The sequence below is a fragment of the Bos indicus x Bos taurus genome, chromosome 9 (genome assembly GCF_003369695.1).
Source record: "Bos indicus x Bos taurus breed Angus x Brahman F1 hybrid chromosome 9, Bos_hybrid_MaternalHap_v2.0, whole genome shotgun sequence".
In the NCBI taxonomy this organism is placed as follows: Eukaryota; Metazoa; Chordata; class Mammalia; order Artiodactyla; family Bovidae; genus Bos; species Bos indicus x Bos taurus.
The window spans coordinates 100934628-100958448 of NC_040084.1; the positions used below are offsets into that span (position 1 = coordinate 100934628).

At 39.6% G+C, this 23821-nt stretch overlaps 1 protein-coding gene across 3 annotated transcripts in view; it reads right to left on the minus strand.

Annotated features, from left to right (window-relative positions):
- The window catches only part of PDE10A (phosphodiesterase 10A), a 577986-nt gene that overhangs the window by 133175 nt on the left and 420990 nt on the right, over positions 1 to 23821 (minus strand). For all 3 annotated transcript variants that reach the window (XM_027552017.1, XM_027552018.1, XM_027552016.1), the window contains one exon: positions 19356 to 19484. In XM_027552017.1, the coding sequence (XP_027407818.1) occupies positions 19356 to 19484 (129 nt within the window). The remainder of the gene's footprint in view (positions 1 to 19355; positions 19485 to 23821) is intronic.

The following is a 23821-nucleotide window of genomic DNA, read 5'->3' on the forward strand; positions in this document are numbered from 1 at the left end:
CAGAAGACTCAAAGATCCCTATCAAAGTGGTAAGAATAAAATCTAATGAAAAAGACCAAAACATAAGTCAATACATAGAAACACTCTGGTAAAAGCAACATGACCCAGAATTTCCCATGAAATTGCTCTAGGGAGCAATTTAAACTCTAGGGACTTATTTAAAGTTGCACTACTATTACTCAAAATTCCACAAAACTGGGATAACTGAATGTGCTTTAGCAGCCAAATGAGTAAACAGATGGTGGTGAGCCCACACAACAGAGTATTACTCAGCAATGAGAAAGTGAAAGTGAAGTCGTGTCCGACTCTTTGCGACCCCATGGACTGCAGCCCACCAGGCTTCTCTTCTCCGTCCATGGGATTCTCCAGGCAAGAATACTGGAGTGGGGTGCCATTGCCTGGAAAGTCCCATAGACGGTGGAACCTGGTAGGCTACAGTCCATGGGGTCGAAAAGAGTCGGATACGACTGAGCAACTTCACTTTCACTTTCTCCAGGGCATCTTCCCCACCCAGGGATCAAACCCAGGTCTCCTGCATTGGAGGCAGACGCTTCAACCTATGAGCCACCAGGGAATGAGATGAACAAGTGACACAGGCAACATGCTCGGATGAGTCTCAAGGCATCATATCGAGTGATGAAAGACATCGCAAGATTTCATTACAGACACTCTGGAGAAGACAAAACTGTACTGATGAAGAACAGAGAACTTTCTGCAAGGGAGTGAGTTCATAGAGAGTCTGATTATGAGGATAGCGCAAGAAAGTGTTTCAGGTTGATGCAACTGTTCTGAATGGTAGTGGTTACATGAATCTATACAAGTTTTAAAACTCAGAGCAGTACACTCAGAAACTGCACACTCTTCTTTAAAAGCATTAATGTGTACGGCTGTCATTTTGTCAGTGATTTGTATGGATCAGGAGCTAATCTCTATATGAGCCCTGTGAAGTAGGTTTTATCCCCATTTTATTTACTTACTCACTTTATTTTTACTGGGGAATAATTGACATACAACATAACATTAGCTTCAGATGTACAACATGATGATTCAATGTTTGTTTATACTGCAAAATGATCGACATAATACAGTTAATTAACATTCATCACCACACATAATTACAGAAATTTTTTTTTTAATCCCCATGTTAGATATGAGGAAACAGACTCCATAAAGTTAAAGTACAGAAATTAAATGAGGTCTTTGGGCTAAATGTTAAGTGGTAGAATCCAAGTTTAAAACTGGAGTTGTTCTTCTGAAGTCCTCATTTAGCAAGCATTTACTGGAGGGGCGAGGCAGCAAGAACAAGGGTGTCAGCGGCATAGGCTCTGCCCCAAGGCCCGTGGTCACAGGTGATGAAGGGGTCACCAGCGTCATGGGTGTCAGCGGTATAGGCTCTGCCCCAAGGCCCGTGGTCATGGGTGATGAAGGGGTCACCAGTGTCGTCACCAGAGGGGCGTCCAGGAGGCGAGTGAGCGGACCCCAAACCTCTTGAGCGAGTCGTGTGTGTTTGTGGTTAACTGTTTATGAAATTTGAAAAAGCCAGGCATTTAAACCGCAGGTGATGAACACCACTGTCTCATCTCACTGTGACCTCCCCTCTGTCACTGTGTCATTTCGAGCAGCGCTCGCAAGGCCACGGTATTTTTAGGGCACAACAAAAGGGAAGTCAACCTGGAGACGGATTTAATCCAGATTTATCAGGGTATATTTTTGAGTTTCCCAATCTCTTCCACGGACATTTAAACCCAGAATGCCTCTGACATAGCCTGCACCAACTCACCTGGTGCAGAGACATGGGGTCAGTGACAGACCGGAAACGTGCTGTCGATCCCAAAGAAGAAATAAGCAGAAAGAAACTTGGAAGATCTCTAAATATTATAGCTTACATATGAAACACGTTGAGGCGGGTTTTCCCAGATTTGGCAACAGTCCTAAAATACTTCATGGCATTACCAATAATGAATTTTAAAGCTAAAAGAAAACTGTCTAACTTACCAAAATGAAAAAAATTGTCTCAATCATCCTGGCAGAAGACTGAATTACTCTTTTGTCCTCTCTATGGAAAATGATATTACAAAACCATGACACAGAGATGCAGGAGTATAGGGCCAAAATACACGCAAAAATCAGTAGCAAAGAGATGTCCCAGGAAGCTGGTCAATACAGTACTATGTTAATTTTCTAGATTTCTGTGACGTTTGCAGGTTGCTCAGCTTTTAAAAATTCTTAATTTCACGTCATTTATTTTCCCAATCCAAAGAAATACTCACTTTTGGACGCACATAGAGATTATTGTACTTTTAAATGAAATAAGTCAGACAAAGAAAGGCAAATGTCATCTATCATTTATACGTTTAATTTCTTTTTTAAAAATGACCAAAATGCACTTATTTACAAAACAGAAACAGACTTAGAGATTTCAAAAGCAAACTTATGGTTAGCAAAGGGGAAACATGGAGGGACGCGGATAGGTTAGGAGCTTGAGGTGAACATACACACACCACTATATCTAAGATACGGCCAACAAGGACCTGCTTTACAGCAAAGGGAACTCTACTCAATATTCTTCCATATGAGAAAATAATTGAAAAAGAATGAATATACATGCATATGCTTAACTGAATCACCTGTATCCCTGAAACTAACACAACATTGTAAATCAATTATACTCCAATAAAATAAAAATTTTAAAAAAGAGAAATATTCACTTTTACACCCAATTCACTTCAAAAAGGTCTCTCTCAAGCCTCACAAGCCCCAGACCTCCTCCTACACACCAGTGTCCCAGCACCACAAAAGCAAGCTGGCACTGTGGGAAGCACCAGGCCATCTAAGTCAACACTTTAATTAAACATTTTGATAAGACGCACACGTAAAACAGACTGTCTTAACTGATTCTAAGTGTACAGTTCAGCGGCGTTGAGTATATTCACATTATCCTGCACTCACTCTCCAGACCTTTTTCATCTTGCAAAACTGAAACTTTGCACCCACTAAACCCTTAGTTCCCCCTGCCTCCCCTCCAGCCCTGCTGCTGCTGCTGCTGCTAAGTCGCTTCAGTCATGTCCGACTCTGTGTGACCCATAGACGGAAGCCCACCAGGCTCCCCATCCCTGGGATCCTCCAGGCAAGAACACTGGAGTGGGTTTGCCATTTCCTTCTCCAGTGCATGAAAGTGAAAAGTGAAAGGGAAGTCTCTCAGTCGTGTCCGACTCCCAGGGACCCCATGGACTGCAGCCCACCAGGCTCCTCTGCCCATGGGACCCTCCAGGCAAGAGCACTGGAGTGGGGTGCCATTGCCTTCTCCGCCCTAGCACCACCCTTTCTTTCTTAGAGACAGGGACCTGTCCGAGGTAGCTCGTATTAGCTGGAACACATAGTAGCTGTCCTTTTGTGATGGGATAATGTCCTCGAGGTGCATCCATTATTGCAGCGTGTGTCAGAATCCCCTTCCTTTTCACGGCTGAAGACCATTACCGAAGGTCCCCACCACATTCAGCTTATTCTCTCATCCGTCCGTGGACGCTTGGGTTGCTTCCGTCGTTTTGCCACTGCAAGTAACATCATGACCACGTAGGTGCGTGTAAAGATACCTTCCAGTCCCTGCTTTCAACACGTGTGCTCATATCCGAGCTCTGATACTTAAGAACTCTATTTTGGTTTGCTCCTCTGTAAATCGTGGATGATAATAATACCCTTCTCACAATATTACTGTAAGGATTAGATGAATTAATATACATAAAGCACTTAAAATAGTAGCTGACGGAATTCCCTGGTGGTTTAGTGGTTAGGGCTTGGTACTTTCACTCTCAGGGTCAGGGTTCATTCCCCAGCAGGAAAAAAAAAAAAGAACAGTAGTTGGCAAATAAGTACTACATTATTATTTGTTATTATTATTTGAAAAAGTTAATCTTTTACTCAAATTTATAAATCTTTATTGAGATCTTTGCTTCTTTTCACTATTTAAGTTTATACACACACACACACACACACACACACACACACACACAGGAGCATTTTGTATATTTGCTCTTTCCTGATAAATTATTATTGTTGCTTTTTCTTAATAGTATAAAAATCAGTTTTCATTTTTTTGGTTTGTTTTATAAAACAATATGGGGATTTTCTGCAATCATACAGACCTCACCATATGCATTCATTCTTTCTATAAATGTTTAACAGTCAGGCATTAATTTCATTTCATAAGCTTTAATTGATTTATATTAGCAATCCCCAGCTTTACTGAAACTTTGCATGTCCATATTTAACTTCAGTATATTCATTCAGTGAATATTTAGAGCAAGAATTTAGAGCAAGTATAACAGGATACTGTTCTAGGATATAGAGCTGCAATTCTTAAAACAAAAATAATTTTAATAGCTTAAATGTGTATTGGGAACATACAAGTCTTATGTTAAAAATATAAGAAAAATATTTTGCTTCTAAAAATCACTTATTTTTCTAATTTCCTTCTTAGAGTATCAAACACAAAAAAAGAACTGAAGTGCATATTTTAGAAACTGCCAGTACTTTAACATATTTTAAGTTTCCTTTCTTTGTATCATGCTTTCATATAAACAATTTATGTAGAAAACTCTAATAGGACTTTGTCTAGAAATTAATTTTCTCAGCCCCACAGAAAATGAAATGTATAGAAACCTGAATAGACACTATGGTATGAGGATAATTATAGGTCAAACTGAAAACTGAGTGCCTCCACTGATATCTAAAAAAAAATGTTCAAGGCTGAGAGAAATACTATTAATAAGTCCATCTCAAATAATTCTCATACATATACAATTAGGAAAATAAATACGGTTATTTCTATATATTTTAGATAAATTCTTAAGTGAAAAACATCATACAAATTCCAAAATAAGGAGTTTTGACTATGATTGGTCTAAGGACCCTTGATTTTTGAAATTCTTAGACTGAGGTTAATTTCTAAAACATCCCTAGAATTAATGGTTGCTTTGTTGATTATAAGTTTTTCATGTTTACAGTTATTTCAAGGTAAATCATTCCCTTTATCACTTTTATCACTTCCTGTTCAGCTGTTTTGGAAGTCTGAGAACCATCCTTGTTTTGTTGTGTCTCTAGTCAATGTTCTGCGCTTTATGAGTCACTCTTGATAGTGCTTCATGATTTACACAGATCAAAGAAATCAGCGCTTTCTCTCTTCCCGAATCTTCTTCACTGGGTGTTCCCTTTTCCTCAGATACAGTCAGTGTTTTACCATTAGGTTTTAAATTGTGCCCAAAGCAAAATGAATGCTTATTTACCCAACTTGAAAGTAAACTTTCCAGCAAAACCTTATTCCTAAATATTTCATACTTATCTAATTCCTTGACATTAGAGAAATATACCCTTTTTGCTTCTATTTCAAAATACTGAGCTATTGCATTAAGATACCAACAAATAAGTTATCATTTGACATTGACAAAACAAAGGTCAAACCAAAGCCCTGAAAGGCCTTGGGCCAGCTTCTCAGCTCACACCCATATCCCCCATGAAGCTCTAACAGAGCCCCTTCCTTTTCGAGTCCTCCAGCTCTTTCCCTCTCTCTGCTCTTTAGCAAACCCATCCATCAGGCCTGAGCTTAAACACAAACCTTCCTTTTTAATACTTTTTAAAAATGTTTTTCTAGTTTTATTGGGATATAATTGACATGCAGCACTATATAAGATTAGGGCGTACAGCATAAAGATTTGACTTATATACATTGTGAAATGATTATGACAATAAGTTTAGTGAATACCCCTTGTCTTATATAGATATGAATTCTAACAAAGGGAAAAAAATCTCCTTGTGATGAGAACTCTTACAGTGTACTCTCTTAACAATGTGCGTACACACTGCTGTTACCTATACTCGTCATGTTTCACATTACATTCCTAGAACCTCTTGATGGAAGTGAAACAGGAGAGTGAAAAAGTTGGCTTAAAACTCAACATTCAGAAAAGGAAGATCATGGCATCTGGTCCCATCGCTTCATGGGAAATAGATGGGGAAACAATGGAAACAGTGACAGACTTATTTTGGGGGGGCTCCAAAATCACTGCAGATGGTGGTGAGTTTGCAGCCATGAAATTAAAAGACACTTGCTCCTTGGAAGGAAAGTTATGACCAACCTAGATATCATATTCAAAAGCAGAGACATTACTTTGCCAACAAAGGTCCATCTAGTCAAGGCTATGGTTTTTCCTGTGGTCATGTATGGATGTGAGAGTTGGACTGTGAAGAAAGTTGAGCACTGAAGAATTGATGCTTTTGAACTGTGGTGTTGGAGAAGATTCTTGAGAGTCCCTTGGACTGCAAGGAGATCCAACCAGTTCATCCTAAAAGAGATCAGTCCTGGGCGTTCATTGTAGGGATTGATGTTGAAGCTGAAACTCCAATCCTTTGGCCACCTGATGTGGACAGCTGACTCATTGGAAAAGACCCTGATGCTGGGAGGGATTGGGGGCAGGAGGAGAAGGGGACGACAGAGGATGAGATGGCTGGATGGCATCACCGACTCAATGGATGTGAGTCTGAGTGAACTCCAGGAGCTGGTGATGGACAGGGAGGCCTGGCGTGCTGCAGTCCATGGGGTCGCCAAGAGTCGGACACGACTGCACTGTGACTGCACTGACTGACAACTGGAAGTCTGTACCTTTTGACCACCTTCACGCACTTTCCCCCTGCTGTCGCACCGCCCCTGATGACTGGTGACCACAAATCTGGTCTCTTCTACAACTGTTTCACGTAAGAGTAAGGTCGTACAGCACTTGTCTTTCTCTGAGTTAGCAAAATGCCCTCAAAGTCCATCCAGGTTGTAACAAGTGGCGGGATTTCTGCTTTCTTTAACAACTGAATAATGTTTCACCGTGTATATACACACCACAGTTTCTTTATCTGTTTGTTCGTCAGTGGAAACTTAGGCTGCTCCGCAGCCTCGGCCGTGGTGACTGCTGCTGCGGTGAACCTCGCGGTGCAGATGCCTCTTTGACATGGTGTTTTCATTTCCTTTGGGTATATTCATTCCCAGGAGTGAAACTGCTGAGTCATATGAAAACTGTACTTTTATTTTTCTGAGGAACTCCCGTACTGTTGTCTACAGTGACTATCAATTTGGATTTTGCACCAATAGTGCGCAAGGATGCTCCTTTTCTCCACACCCTTGCCAGCATTTGTTATCTCTAGTCTTTGTCGATGGCCATTCTACAGGTGACGTGGTTTCAATTTGCATTTTTGTTGTGATCCACATAATTAAAAGCTTTAACATAGTCAATGAAACAGAGGTATATGTTTTTATGGAATTCCCTTGCTTTTTCTATGATCCAGTGGATGTTGGCGATTTGATCTCTGGTTCCTCTGCCTTTTCTACACCCAACTTGTATATCTGGAAGTTCTTGTTTCATGTACTGTTGAAGTCAGTTTCATATACTGTTGAAGGATTTTGAGCATTACCTTGCTAACATGTGAAATGAGTGCAGTTGTGCAGTAGTTTGAACATTCTTTGGCATTGCCTTCTTTGGGACTGGAATGAAAACTAACCTTTTCCAGTCCTATAGCCATTGCTGTGTTTTCCACATTGAGTGCAGCACTTAAACAGCATCATCTTTTAGGATTTTATTCAAATCAATTTCTGTGGATGTCTGTAAGTACCCTCTAGGTGATCTTATTCTGTTCCTGTGACTTCACCATTATTTAAACATTGTAACTCCCAGATTTGTATGTCTGTTTCAAACCTGTCTCCTGAAGTCCATACGTGGTTCATATATGCCTCTTGACATTGCCACTGGAATATTCAAAAGACATCTAAAATTTTAGTGTCCAAACTGAATTCTTCACTTCCAGCCACAATCTACAGTTTATATCCCTCATAATCATCTGTCCGTAAATGCTGACTGTCCACACAGATGTACAGGCCCACATAAGTCATCTTGGATCATCTGCTTCCCGACCTGCCCCCACCACACACCCACACATACCACATACCTCTATTTCAAGTTTACCAAAAAAATCCCATCAAAACTTTCTTTACAGTATATTCATGTATTAGGAATTTGACCAGTTCTCACAATTTCCAACTTCATGCTTTAGTCCAGGCCAGAATAATTTTCACCTGGATTTCTTCAGTATATACCAAATTCACGGACACAACTGAGCAACCTCACTTTCACTTTTCACTTTCATGCATTAGAGAAGGAAATGGCAACCCACTCCAGTGTTCTTGCCTGGAGAATCCCAGGGACGGGGGAGCCTGGTGGGCTGCCGTCTATGGGGCCGCACAGAGTCGGACACGACTGAAGCGACTTAGCAGCAGCAGCAATGATTCTGGGCTTCCCTGGAGACTCAGAGGATAAAGCATCTGCTTGTGATGCGGAAGACCTAGGTTCAATCCCTGGGTCGGGAAGATCCCCTGGAGAAGGAAATGGCAACCCACTCCAGTATTCTTGCCTTGAAAATCCCATGGACTGAGGAGCCTGGTGGGCTACAGTCCAAGGAGTCACAAAGAGTCAGACACGACTGAGCGACTTCACTTTCACTGTAATGATTCTGGAGGTTGAACATCTTTGCATGTACCTGTTGGCTACTCCCATATCTCTTTTGGAGAAGTATCCATGCAGGTCCTTTGCCCATTTTTACATCGAAAGCCTTGCTTTTGTTTTACTGTTGTTGCTACTGAATTGTATGAGTTCCTTACACGTTTTGATGAACTAATCCCTTATCAGATAGACTATTTGCAAGTACTTTCTCCCGCTCTGTTCTGCGTCTTCTCATTTTGCTCACTGTTTCTCGTTGCTGTGTGTGAGTTCCTTACACGTTTTGATGAACTAATCCCTTATCAGATAGACTATTTGCAAGTACTTCCTCCCGCTCTGTTCTGTGTCTTCTCATTTTGCTCACTGTTTCTCATTGCTGTGTGTGAGTTCCTTACACGTTTTGATGAACTAATCCCTTATCAGATAGACTATTTGCAAGTACTTCCTCCCGCTCTGTTCTGTGTCTTCTCATTTTGCTCACTGTTTCTCGTTGCTGTGTGTGAGTTCCTTACACGTTTTGATGAACTAATCCCTTATCAGATAGACGATTTGCAAGTACTTTCTCCCGCTCTGTTCTGTCTTCTCATTTTGCTCACTGTTTCTCGTTGCTGTGGGAGCTTTTAGCTTGATGTAGTCTCGTCTACTTTTGTCTCTGCTGCTTGTGCTTTATCGCATCTGAAACATCGCTGGCAGTGCCAGGCCAAGGGGCTACTTTCCTTTGTTTTCTCCTACGAGTCTTACGGTCTCAGGTCTCACATTTATGTCTTTAATCCTTTCAAGTTAATCCTTGTGGAAACGATCTAAGTTTGTTCTTTCACATGTGAAAGTTCAGTCTTCCCAGCACCACTTGTTGAAGACTGTCTCTTGTCTTTTTAGTATTCCTAACTCCATTGTCAAATATTAGTTGACATATGTTTGGGCTTATTTATGAGTTCTTGATTCTGTTCCATTAATTTATTTGTCTTTTTTCATGCCAGTACCATGCTGTTTTAAGTACTGTAGCTTGAAATCAGAAAATGTGACACTTCACACTTTCTTCTTTCTCAAGATTGCTTTGGCTTTTCAGGTCTCTTTTGGTTTCATATAAGTTATGATACCTTTTTCTACTTCTATTCGGAGAAGGCAATGGCACCCCACTCCAGTATTCTTGCCTGGAAAATCCCATGGTTGGAGGAGCCTGGTAGGCTGCAGTCCATGGGGTAGCTGAGGGTTGGACACGACTGACTGTCTTCACTTTCACTTTTCACTTTCACTTTCACGCATTGTAGAAGGAAATGGCAACCCACTCTAGTGTTCTTGCCTGGAGAATCCCAGGGACGGGGGAGCCTGGTGGGCTGCCGTCTATGGGGTCACACAGAGTCGGACACGACTGAAGCGACTTAGCAGCAGCAGCAGCTACTTCTATTAAAAAAAACTGCCACTGGAAGCTTAATAGGGACTGTGTTAAATCTACAGATAGTTTGGGGTAGTACGGACATTACAACAATATTAATTCTTCCAGTACATGAACACAGTACACCTTTCAATTTATTTGTGTCTTCTTCGATTTCTTTCATCAGTGTCTTATAGTTTTCAGAGTAGAGGTATTTCACCTCCTTGGTTAAATTTATTCCTATTGCTTTTAATGCTATTGTAAATGGAATTGCTTTCTTTCTTTTTCAAATAGTACGTTGTTAGTGTATAGAAATACCACTGATTTTTCAGCAATACTTTATCATATTCTTCAATTTTCCTGAATTAACTGATTAGATCTAACAATTTTCTGGTGGTGTCTTTAGTACTTTTCTCTATATAAAATCCTGTCATCTGCAGAAACAGTTTTACATCTTCCTTTTCAATTCTGATGCTTTCTGTTGCTTGTTTTGTCTGGGACTTCCCAGTGCCACGCTGAATAGAAGTGGTGAGAGTTGGCAAGCTTGTGTTGTCCCCGACCTTAGAGAAAAAGTTTTCAGCCTTAACACTTTGTAAACTGATTTGGGATGAGGACATTGAGTGAAAGTGGTCTAAAGGTACAAATGCCAAGTTACAGGATAAGTAGACACTGAGGCCTCGACGCACAGCACGAGGAGTGTAGTTACCACCGCTGCACGGCATTCGAAAGTTGCTAAAAGAGTAAATCCTAAAAGTTCTCATCACAAGAAAAAAGTTTATACAATTGATTTAAATAATTATGGCCAAACTACTATTTTTTGCCCCCTTTAGACAGCAAATTCCATTACAAGTGAATTCATATTCCATGCTTATTATAGCAAATGCTAAGCTTATAAAAGATAATTTGTAAATCTGAGTAAAATAATTGGTAAACTTAAAATGATGACTCTAAGAAAAAACTGAGCTGAGTGCTTTGCTACACCCCATTTCAGCTACCAATTTCTTCTGTGATAATCTACGTGACCAAAGATAATATATTGGGGGAGGGGAGGAAAAGCCAATAATAAAGGGGGATAGTAAAAACAGAATAAATGTCTACTCCTCCCTGCAAAAGAAAAGCGGCCAAACAAGCAGAGGATAATTGGCTTAAACTGAATTAGAATCAAAGAAAGTTGGGGCAAAACTTGCATACAAGAAAACTAAAAGCTTTCTGTCAATATTTCTTTTATTTATTTCTTATTTCAAAAGCAACTCATATAAGAAGACTATAAACACATCTATAAATCCTCAGAATCCAAAAACCACCACAGTGACGTACGCTTGACTAGCTTTGCCCGTGTGGTTTTGTTTGTTTTTCAGTCTGTGTATTTTTATGTGGTCGCTGTCTTGCTAACAGTGATAATATGCATGGTCCTATAACTCACCAAACTCTAGCAAAGCTATCAGTTAGACATCTATTTTGGATTTTTACACTGTTTCCACGTTTCCTATTACAGCCAATGAAGAACATGAAAAAAATAGCTAAAGTAAAATTAGAGTAGAAAGACCAAAATTTAAACAGCATCTTCTCTTGTTCTTAAAACAAGAAAAAATATTTATGATGCACAATCTATAGCAAAATGACTTCACACATATGAAAACTTCCAGCACTGCAAAAGCAAACAAAAGAAATTAAACTTTAAAAAATGAAGAGAAGAGGCACTGCACTTGCTCATTTCTAAACTCCTGCCTGAGCTGCTGTGTTAGCCGGCCGGCCTTTAAGCGCCTCCTGCTTCCTGTCAAATTGCTCCTACCCAGAATTTCCTGTGCCGAACCCTGCTCTCCCGGGTCTTCCAGAAGTAAAGCAGAGCAAGTCCTGAAGCCCTGCCTCTGTCCCCCAGCTCCCCCAGCCAACAGTGGAACCACACTTCCTTGTCTCTGCGCTCCTCGATGGCCAAGACTGGGGTTCTCAGATGTTAGCTTGCATTAGAGTTACAGGGGAGCGGGGGCTTGTGAGAACACAGACTGCTGGTCCAACCACAGACGTTTGTGATTCAGGAGGTCTAGGGTGAGTTTCAACCTGTGGTATTTCTAACTAGTTCCCAAGGGATGTTGATGCTGCTCTGAGGAACCAATAGCCAACACAGCACCAACTCTTGAAAAAAGCCTTCTCAATTTTCATACCTCTCAATGACCTCAGTTCTCACAAGTGTTGTCTTGATAAACTATACCACACAACTTAACACGCTTATACTATACACCCTCATGGCTGTACTCTCCTGGTCTCACATCTTCTTTTCACACCATAAGACTGTGAGTCCGTCAAGGGCAGTAAACACAAGAAACAGCGCTCTTGTGACTTACAATCATCCCAGGACGGGCAGTCAGATACGGAGACATGCTTACAATATATGGGCTCTGAGTTCACAAGCAAAAAATGCGAATTTTAAAATCTCAAGCAAATTTAATTGTACTAAACTGTTCTATTTGTTAGACATTATGCTAGGCTGGGCTTCCCTGGGGGCTCAGTTGGTAAAGGATCTGCCTGAAATGCAAGAGACCACTTGTACTGCAGAAGACCTGGGTTCCATCCCTGGGTCGGGAAGATCCCCTGGAGGAGGGCATGGCAACGCACTCCAGTATTCTCCCCTGGGAAATCGCATGGACAGAAGAGCCTGGTGGGCTACAGTCCCTAGGGTCGCGAGGGTCAGACATGACTGAGCGGCTGAAGCAGCAGCAGACATTATGTTAGATGTTTTCAAATACACACTGTCAACAAATACTAACGTAAGTTTAATTCTTAGAGTATGTGTTTATCATCTGTCTTCCTCTATCAGAAAGTGACCTTGAGGGAATCAAGCATATAGTCCTTGTTCCCCAACTACACTTCTGTAACACGTACGCAAGCTGAATAAACAGCTAGAGAAACGACTCGTACCTGGCCACATTCCAGCTACAACTCACCACTGAAATCAACGTTTCTAGAAAAGATTATTCAACTTTTGGTCAAATCATCCAGATTAATGTTACATCTTTAGGATGTTTTAAGGAGTAGATTAAAACACACACAAACACACAGACGCAGTTAGATCGCTTATCTTTCACAGGTTTTTCATTTTAAAAATTCTGTTATATGAAACAAAATTTTAAATGCTGAAAAAAGTCTATTAAATAAATAGATGCAATGATTTCTATTACATATTTTTTCTATATGTACAGTTAACAAACAACATTTTTATAAAGAGAAGCACTGACCAAAACAAGGTCTTTTCAACACTCTGTCAGCTCATAACATTTTCATTAGTTAGAATCCCTTGCAAACAAAAGTTTTGCTTAGGAAATGTAGTAACAGTATTGAATGCACAGACATTAGCTGCCACCAATAGGAATTTTACAGATAATATATAAAAACTGCTTCAATCTAGTCTGTAACAAAGCTACTAAATTTATTTGAATTAATTTCATGATCACTAACAAATTTGTGATGATCTGATTTAATATTTGAAATTATCAAAATCCCCATCAACTTGATTGGATTGCTGAGGAGCTCAAACACTCTCTAAAAAGAATATATGAAAGATACATTTTTAACAGCAATATTTAAAATTAACAGAATTAATGAAATATATCAAATAACCCTTTACAAATGAATTAATATCAACTTTATCTCCCTTCTACTTACCAGATGGTGAATTCATGTTTGTTTATAATTCATAGCAAGGCATGTAACATTCAACACATTTTCTGTTTTCTATTATGAAAAAAATATGAAAGCTCTATGTGAAAATGTAACTTCAATTTTTGAGAGAGCAAGTTCAAGGAAAAGAGATAAAGTGCCCAAAGTGAAGTTCCCAGTAAACCATTTCAATTATGTTTATTCTTACTCATGGTATGTCTTAATGGGTCCACCCTAGTGGCTCAGATGGTAAAGAATCTGCCTGCAGTGCAGGAGACCCACGTGTGATCCTTGGGTGAGGAAGATCCCCTGGAGAAGGGAATGGCAACCACTCCAGTATTCTTTCCTGGGAAATCCCATGGACAGAGGAGCCTGGCAGGCTACAGTCCATGAGGTCACAAAGAGTCAGACACAACTGAGCAACTAACACACACACACCTCTTAATAGCTAATACATCACTGATCAGTGTCTTATTTACTGAAATCTTTTAACACTGTAATTCATGCTTTGTTAACTTAAGATCCTGCTACATTACATATACTAGCATAGAAACTTGGAGAAGGCCATGGCACCCCACTCCAGTACTCTTGCCTGGAAAATCCCATGGACAGAGGAGCCTGGTAGGCTGCAGTCCATGGGGTCGCTAAGAGTCAGACACAACTGAGCAACTTCACTTTCATGCATTGGAGAAGGAAATGGCAACCCATACCAGTATTCTTGCCTGGCGAATCCCAGGGATGGGGGAGCCTGGTGGGCTGCCGTCTATGAGGTCGCACAGAGTTGGACACGACTGAAGCGACTTAGCAGCAGCAGCAAAGAAACTGTATGCAGGGCTGATGCTACCTAATCCAAATTTTAGGTTGCATATAGTAGGTTTAGGGGACATAATATAAATCTCACTAGTTCTAAGTATGAAATATCTAACAGTTTTATTTGAATGAAAATTAAATTCTATCTCAAGAATCATGGAGAGGTGAAAAAAATATAGTAACTACATTCTTTGAGTAAAAAAAAAAAGAAACCATTCATGTAAACATTGAAGGTAGCTAACTGCACCGAAGTTTTCATTCCTAATTACCTGACATTTACAGATACATATGACAGTGAGATGGTCTGCTACTATATTTTGGACATAGAAATATAATAAGAATAAAAAATGTCAGCCAGAAAAGATGGCACTGCTACTTACCATTCTTAAACAATTTGGGTTCAGTCAATCACGCTCTTGCATACGCAGTTTCCCTTTACAAAACGAATTATCACAGTCACATCTGGGGGGTTTTAAACAAAGTCCACACAAGTTTTATTCTGCTACCAGAAGATTCCAAATAGAGTCATGCCGACTTCTTCACACACCCCTTCTAATACCACCAATACTATCAACTAATAATTGTGGGTAAAGGAGCACAGTGGAGGTGACAGGTCTTCCCTCGCCTGCTGAGATCCAGGGGGTGAGCTGTGCTCCGTCTCGGACTGCTCTTTCAAAACGTGCAACTGGTTGGATCTGCATCATATCCTAATGTTTGTTTATTAATTTTATATTTATACTTTGAGATTTGTGTAGATGCTGAATAGTTCAGCAGGCTGAGTCTTGAAGAGTACCAGCTGGGCCCGTCAAATTTACTTTGCATAAAAATCAGCATAAAATATAACAGTTAGTGAAACAATTCATGACCTGGATAATTTTCTTTCTTCCCTAAGTTTTTCCCAAATGGAAGCAGAGCTGTAAGAGTGTACAGGCCTCAGTGCTTTCTGAGGAAATGTTTATATATTATCTAGAAGAGTACAAGAGCTTATAAGGGAAATAAAGGCTATCTCCAATTTCCAAACATTACTGAAGATCAACTGTTTAGGATTTAGGATCAGAGGTCAACCTTCAAAAGACAATTGGCCTCAAAAGTACAGATAGAACTTGATGCGTTTAAAATGAAAACAGTATGAAAGCAATAAAATTAAACTGAAAACAGTCAGAGTGAAGACTTCTGAAGTTTAATCCCTGCGGCCGCGTGGCGGTTCACCTTCCCCAAACCCTCTTCTCTTCCATCAGCGTAGACAGCGACCGCCGTCTACCCCACAAGATCAGTTGGCCCGGTCCCCTCACAAGGCCACTCTGGCTCACTGTCAGACTAACTAGGATAAAGCAGAAACTTCTCTGTCTTCTTCTATTTGATGGACTGTGAATTCCTTAGAAACTTGATAATTCCAGGACCTAAAAAGTGTTCACATATAGTTTGCTGAGTAAACAGAAAGACAAGGTCTCTCGAGGATTTAAAAACATGTATTATGCAACTCCTTTCTTCAGGAAGCTTTTAAATAACTATGGGGGAGATAAGAAGAAGACAAAAGCAGTTCTGGTGTCAGTGTAACATGATCACCGAGTGTAGTGAAAGGACCAGAGTGGATCCCTCGGAGGAAGAGAACGTAACCTTCCCTGATGTCATCATTTATTAAATAAAACCACCACAGCGGTGTTGACAGAACCTCCCAGTAGGCACCGTTAGGTGAGAAAAACCAAAGTAACCACAGCACTTAGTCTACGCCCCCAACCTGCTCGTAGAGTTGCTGCCCAGTAGTAACTGTATCAAGAACTAGACACTGAGCCTTCAGGGATCCTTATGCTTCTCCTGGCACAGTTTCAACACCTACCAAATGAACCCAAGTTTAATCCCCATTAATGTACCCAGATGTAAAGGGTGCATGTACGTGAAGTGCCTTGAAAGTTACAGCTGGACTATGGTCATGATATTCATCCATTATAAATATTATCATAGTTGAAATAAAATGTGTCATGCATTCTCTATTTTTTAAGCGCTTTGCCTTCTAAGCACCAAGCAAACAGTAGATGCTGAGTAAAATACTAAATGAGAGAAAAACTAGCTTTTCTAATAGCACAGAGTCATCATTAAAACAATAAACACATCCAAGCAGTATAAAAGCTGGCCATTTAAAAGGCAAATATGATTTTGTAATTTAAATAACCCTTTTGTTTAAAAATTTGCATTTTCATATATCTTTCTCTAGGCACAATATGCCTTTCCACAATTTTCTGCCCCATAGAGTAGATCATTTCCATATGAGGCTGGTTTTGCAGTGTTTAAAAAATAAATATTTATTGAGTACTTACAATGTGCAAGGTATTGTGCAGATTATTTATTACAGCACAGCTTTCCTTACTTCATCTTCTTTTACTAAACTGACACACAAAGTGAAATAATTTGGGCAGGCTCATCTCATTTCCAACAAACTATCCTCCAAGATCTTTCTAGCTATCACACTTCCTCTTTCTGGGTTCACACATGGAAATGCAAACACTCCCTATAACATCCTCCCCACAAAAACTGTCCTCCTCAAGACATTTTCAATGAAAGGGGGTGGAAGCAGAATAAGGTCTACTTGAGAAAAACACAGAATTTTTTTTTAAAAAGTAGTAAGACGGTGAGGGAAAAGACACAGGATGTTCCAGAGAACCGCCACTACTTTAATCTGTAACCACATAAATGAAATCAAGAGATTTAACTGGCTTTCTACATCTCAAAGAAGATTGGGCAGTGCTTTCTCATGCCACTCACGCAAGCTCAGCACTACATTTTGTCTTTAAACAGTCCGCAGGGGCCAGACTACAGAATCTCACTGAATACGAAGGGGGTGTAATCAGATACACTCTTGCGATGAACTCTCTGGAAAAGGAGGTAGAAAGGGTCGTACCAGACCCCACCCCTGGCGGCACAATTAAAGGTTTTTTTCACGCCCTTTCACTGCCAACCGCCTCACCCTGGTTCCTACCAACGCACCCTGCAATGCGCTCACTTCTTGGCCTGTTCTCATCGCTGGACGGTGAGCCCCGGGGGACGCTTCACTCACATTCTCAGTTGTAGCAGCAGTCTAGTCCTGCACAGGGTCACTTTCAAAATCATCTTCCTATAAGAACAAGGTTTTCTTCCAGCATAACTGACTACTGTTTCAATCACACGTTGCTGTTCTTAATAACCGTTTAACTCCTGAGTATATGTATCCAGTACTTTAAAGGATTATTTGGTTAACTAGTATAGAGAACAGATTTGGGAGATATGGAGCGATACATTCAAATATTTATAAAATTTAAAAGAAAACTATCCTTGTCATACTAAAGTGAAAGTGAAAAGTCGCTCAGTCGTGTCCGAGTCTTTGCGACCCATGGACTGTATCCATGGAATTCTCCAGGCCAGAATACTGGAGTGGGCAGCCTTTCCCTTCTCCAGGGGATCTTCCCAACCCAGGGATCAAACCCAAGTCTCCCACATTGCAGGAGGATTCTTTACCGCTAAGCCACAAGGGAAGCCCAAGAATACTGGAATGGGTAGCCTATCCCTTCTCCAGAGGATCTTCGCGATCCAGGAATCAAACCAGGGTTTCCCGCATTGCAGGCGGATTCTTTACCAGCTGAGGCACCACTAAAACAGTCTACAATTCCTTTCATTTTCTAAGTATGCTCAATTTTGTATTTAACAGACATCATATATATATTTTTAACTTTTTATTTTATATTGGAGTGTAACCGATTAACAATGTTGACATCATGTAATTTGAGATCATGTTATTACCCATCATTATATAGCAAGTTGAAGTTTGCATCTTGTCTTGAGCACAACTCAGTCACACTTAAAAGTTTCAAACATCTCAAATTATTTTCAAATGTGTAAGGTTTGTAACAAATGAAATATGCCATGTCAAGCTTTATTCTTACTATTAGTGCTATGAACCTTTTGAAAAAAACACGCCTGTCTCTGATGTATGTATGTTTCTTTCTTTCTCCTTTTTCCCCTCCCTTCCAATCCACACATACACGCACACACATTCATACACAGCCGTGGACATGTACTTTAAAGACCATTTTGTGCTTCAATATCCAAAGCTCTCTTTTTAAAAAATTAACCTCTTTCGTCTTGTAAAAATTATGTTAGCAAGTTACAGAAGCTTTCCTATGTAGAGTAAGGAAAGTTGGCCTCCAGCACAATACTCAGTAGCATAGCTCTAACAGTGTGATATTTAAATGACGATCACTTCTGAACTTTAAGTGTAGCATTTCTGTCACACTAAAAAACTTCCAGAAAAGTAGTATACACGTTTGTTTATATAAAAGTTTTCCGTAAATTAAAATTATGTACAAACGTTAATTTCTACGCTGAAAACAACATTCACAGAAATGAGAAGTCATAATCAGCCAAAGATAAATTCATCTAAATCCAAAATTAAAACACTACAATATCCAAAGTCAATATATTAATATAGATTCAACGCAGGGGGAAATTCATTTGACTTCACATGTTTTTCTTTTGAGTCCACCTTCTGTTTTTCATTAATATAACCATATCCTAAGTTTATGAGTATAGATGAAACATCTAATGCAACTCACTTTTCCTACTGCACACATATAAAAATTGTTTCAATAATACATTTTGCAAAATGTAATAATGTAATAATATATTTTTGAAATATATACAGAATGTTTTTATCATCGATAATAATACTTGCATAAAATCAAGTCTAATACTAACTTCCAGATTTTTCAATGTGGTCATATCTAAATAAATTTTCAATTTTTTGACTAAAGATCATTTTTTTAAAGATCATTCTTTTGTATTTATTTCCTCTCATTCTAACTTATTTTATCTTTTTAAGCAGAATAGAATTCTTACAGAATTAATGTACTAATATTTGTCTATATTTTACTTTTAGCATTTTTTGTTAAGTGACAAACACCTTTTTTGTCACTATGAGATAGAAAAAAATCCAACACTCAATCTGAATGAGGTCTTACCTTCTGACTTCTTGTTTTTCCGCTTCAGCCATTTTTCTACAGTCTCTGCACTAACGCTTTCAGACACAAATTCATCTAAAACCTGAGGGTGGAGAGAAAGATAGGCCTTCACTTTTTCATCTGTCAAATCTGTAAAAGAATCGAACAGAATAAAATTAACCAATGTGACATCTTCGTCTACATCAAAGATATGGAAAAACGACATGTTGTGCAAATAGATGTAGCACAAATATTTTTAACGATATACACACACACAGTGGACTATGATTCAACCATAAGGAGGGATGAAGTTCAGTTACAACGTGGAGAAGCCTTAAGAATAGTATGGTAAATAAAATCAGCTAGACACAAAGGGCGAGTATTATATGATTCCACCTATGGGAAACCTCTGGACCGGGTAAATTCATAGAGACAAAGCAGATTAGTGGCTTCCAGGAGCTGAGGAAAAGGCGAAGGAGGAATTCTCTGCTTTGCGGATACAGAGTTTCTGGTTTGGGAAGTAGATAGGGGTGATGGTGGCCCACATTGTGAGTATCATTAATGCCACTGGATTATAGACTTGATATGCTTAAAACAGCAAATTCTGTGTTATTTACGTTTCACCACTTTGAAAAAGTAGAGAAAAAAGAAAAAACTTCAGAAATTTTAACCTAGAGACATTTCATCGTGTTACACAGCCGTTTTCCAACGATGAACTTCAGTGTCGCAGTTGAATCAGCGCTGTATTCTAGCGCCTGCGGTTAAGCCTACAAAGTACTTCTACTTTACGTGATTATCACACATTAAACACTTAACAGAAGTGACGCTCTAGTAAGAGTATCAAACAGGAGCGTAAAGGACTAACAGACTTCGGGTGCTAAAAATATGGTTAGTGAATAAGTTCTTCTCTTTTACTGTTTACAGCACAAATTCTCCTTTTTCTCAGGGCCACTAAATCCAATAATACAACTGACTTCAGTCCAAAATAATCTCAACATTTTTTCATTGATATTCATATATGTAGTCCATTTCAAAAAAATAATCTTCCAAGTCTAATAATAACTGTTGAACAGACATAGAATTTTCAAAGAACTTTCGCAGATCTTCACTTAAAAAATATAAAATCATACATTATCAAACTGTTGCTTCAGGTTGGTATGCCATTTCACTAAAGCACTCAAAATCACAGGCTATTGGTAGTCATTACTCAGTGATTTTAATTATTTAAAATAATTATTCAGAGTACTACTGAATACTCTGTGAATTATTCAATAAATTACCATCTTTAGGGACGGTTAGGTGGGAAAGGCAATGGAAATTCTTACTTTTAGATGCAGAAAAGACAAAACCAAGCATACCATTATGACTTCAGAGAACAGGCTGCATGCCTGCAGCACCAGACAAGGCACAGAACTTAGACGTATTAATTAATTCTGCTGGGGACTAAAGTCACAGTTGCATGATTCCACAACAGAATGGTATTACTGAGAAAGCAAATGATTTATTTCAATTAATTCAATTCAATTATTAGCTAAGCACTTGATTTAAATGATATAGATCTCTTATACATAATTATGTAGTTGAATTAGATTATTAAAGAAACAAGACCCAGTCCATGTTCACCCTGCAAAGAGCCTCAGGGATGTAAAATCCAATTTGAGAAATTCTATAAGGTACTGAAAGATATGAGACTCATGAAAGTAAGAGAGAGCTCTCTTGACAAAGCAAGTTTGAGTCTCCAGATAAAAAAGGCACAGAACAGAAGTAATCTGAGAACTGATCTGACTTCAAGAAAACAAAGTAATGTTCACACTCAGATCATGCCCATGATGGTGGAGCAAATTCAACACTTGATTCCTTCTTAAAGCTTCCTTGTATCACTTTTGTGACATAATATGGTTCCTAACTTTCTATTTGCTCTTCACCTCTGCTTTCTCTACAATAATCTACAATGATGACAGCAAAATCTGAATCAAGAATTTTTGTATATTTTTCATCTCTAGTTTGGAAATTCTTCCATCACCCCAAGCTCCATCTTGACTCAAAACTATGTGAGTCATCTCCTTCCCACTTATTCCCAAAGTGATTTTAACTCTTTTTCCTGTTACTATTATTCTCCATTCTTCCAGAAACCCAGGCTGAAAACGTAAAGTCATAATTGACTCACTGTCACCTCATTTCATCTTAGTGCATATTGTGTGTGTGTGTGTGTGTGTGTGTGTGTAGTCACTCAGTCGTGTCTGACTTTTTGCGACCCAGTGGACTGCAGCCCACCAGGCTCCTCTGTCCATGGGGCTCACCAGGCAAAAATACTGGAGTGGGTTGCCGTTTCCTTCTCCAGGGGATCTTCCTAACCCAGGGATCGAACCCAGTTCTCCTGCATTGCAGGCAGACACTTTATCCTCTGAGCCACCAGGGAAGCCACAAGTCCTATTTGCCAAATTATGTATCAGATAAAGGAACTCTATCTGAGATATACAAAGAATGCTTAAACCTCAAAAAGAAAAAAAACACAATTATAAATGAGTCAAAGAGCTGACACTTTGTCACAGGAAGATACAGATATGGCAAATAAGAATATGAAACGATGATCATCTGTCACTAATGAGTTAAACAAAAATGAGATTCCCCTATCTATTAGAGTAGTTACAATCCAAAACACTGACTAATACAAATAACACGGAAAGAAACTTCACCTCATCAACTGTGTGGCTAGTTCATTGCCACAAGACAGGATACATGCTGAATGTGTTCCCCTTTACTGACCAGTTTTTACAATGAATTGGTTCAGTAGCATTCTCCTGTAGGTGAAAAACTAAACATTTTACTACTCTGAACCCAGTTGCTCAGTCATGTCTGACTCTTTGCGACCCCATGGACTGTAGCCCACTAGGCTCCTCTGTCCATGGAATCTCCAGGCCAAGAGTACTTGAGTGGGTTGCCATGCCCTCCTCCAGGGGATCTTTTCAACCCAGGGATCAAACCTGTGTCTCTTGCATCTCCTGCATTGCAGGCGGACGCTTTGCCACTGAGCCACCAGGGGAGTCCAGATATCTCACGAGAAATGTACAAGCTACTGCATTTTAAAGTCTCTTGGAATGTTCTTCTCTGATTATGTCACTGACTCAATACACGTTTAGGTTTACCTCAGATGGTATCTGTAAATGTGTCTTTATGACAAACTGTTATTCTAAAAATGGGTATCTACATGCTGAAGAATTTTTTTTTTTTTAATTCTGGAATCTTGCCACTTTCAGATTCATTAAAATTACAAAATCACCTTCAAATCAGAGGCTGAAGGACTATTGTTTTTCTCAGAGGGATACTTTTAAATTAATTACAAGTACTGAAGGATCTATTGCTAGAAATAGGAAAAAAAACACAATATTTCAAATATTAACTCTGCTATCTTAATTGGCAAATAAAATCTCTATTATCTGTCTGTACTCTTTTTGCAAAAGCAGTGGAAACCGCATGGCAGGAGCCCAGCACCCTCCCCCGCCCGCCCCTGCTCCCGAGCCCCCATTCCATGGCGCCCTTATGCTACCCTAACTCAGCTCTGCTCTGTCTTAAAAGAACTCTTTTTTCTGAGGGAAGGTGTCTTACCATTAAGTCCTCTCCTGCCCCATTATCCAACTCAATAGAGTTGAGTAGCTAACCTCAACTGGATTAGAAGAAACCATATATTTCAAAATTCTAAGGTATATTTTACTAATAATCTTTTCTCTGGCTCATCACAATAATTGTCTCAACTTCATATTTTCCCATATGCTTACTCCAGATGTAAAGAACAGGTAAATAATTTTCAGCTTCTTAAAGTCTTCATTCAACTGTTAGATAGCTTTGGATTAAAAATAAGCAACCAGAAATTAAAAAAAAAAAAAAAAACCCTCACATGCTATTAAACACTGCGCTGTAATCGTTCAATTGTCAAAGAACAACCTGAGCTGAGAGGGGGCTGAAACGCGCGTCACCATGAGGAGTCGCGAACGACGACAAATGATTAGCTGAGAGAACACACGATTCTTGGTGGACACGATTAACTCTTCAAAAGACAATGCGTGGGCTTCCCTGGTGGCCCGGGGGTTGAGAACCCAGCTTGCAGCGCACAGGACACGGGGTGGATCCCAGTCTGAGAAGACGCCACGAGCCGCAGAGTAACCAACCCTGCGGGCCGTAACTACTTGGGTGCGCTGCAGGGCCCACGCCGCAAGAGAGTCCTCGCGCTGCTAAGATCAAGCACAGCCAAATCAATAAACATGTGCGTTTCTAAAATGACCATTGAAAACATATGTTTTAAGAAGTAAACTTTCTAAGTGCAGGGGAACAACATCTGTCAAGTTAAAAGAAAACAAGGTTCTCATGTCATGCTAAGCAGCGGTGGGTGGTTACACTGCTCAACGGCAAGGCTTTGCTAAACGTCGTGTGTGCGTGCGTGTACACGCAAGCTGCAGGTGATCATTCTCCTGGGTTGCATATATGTTCCT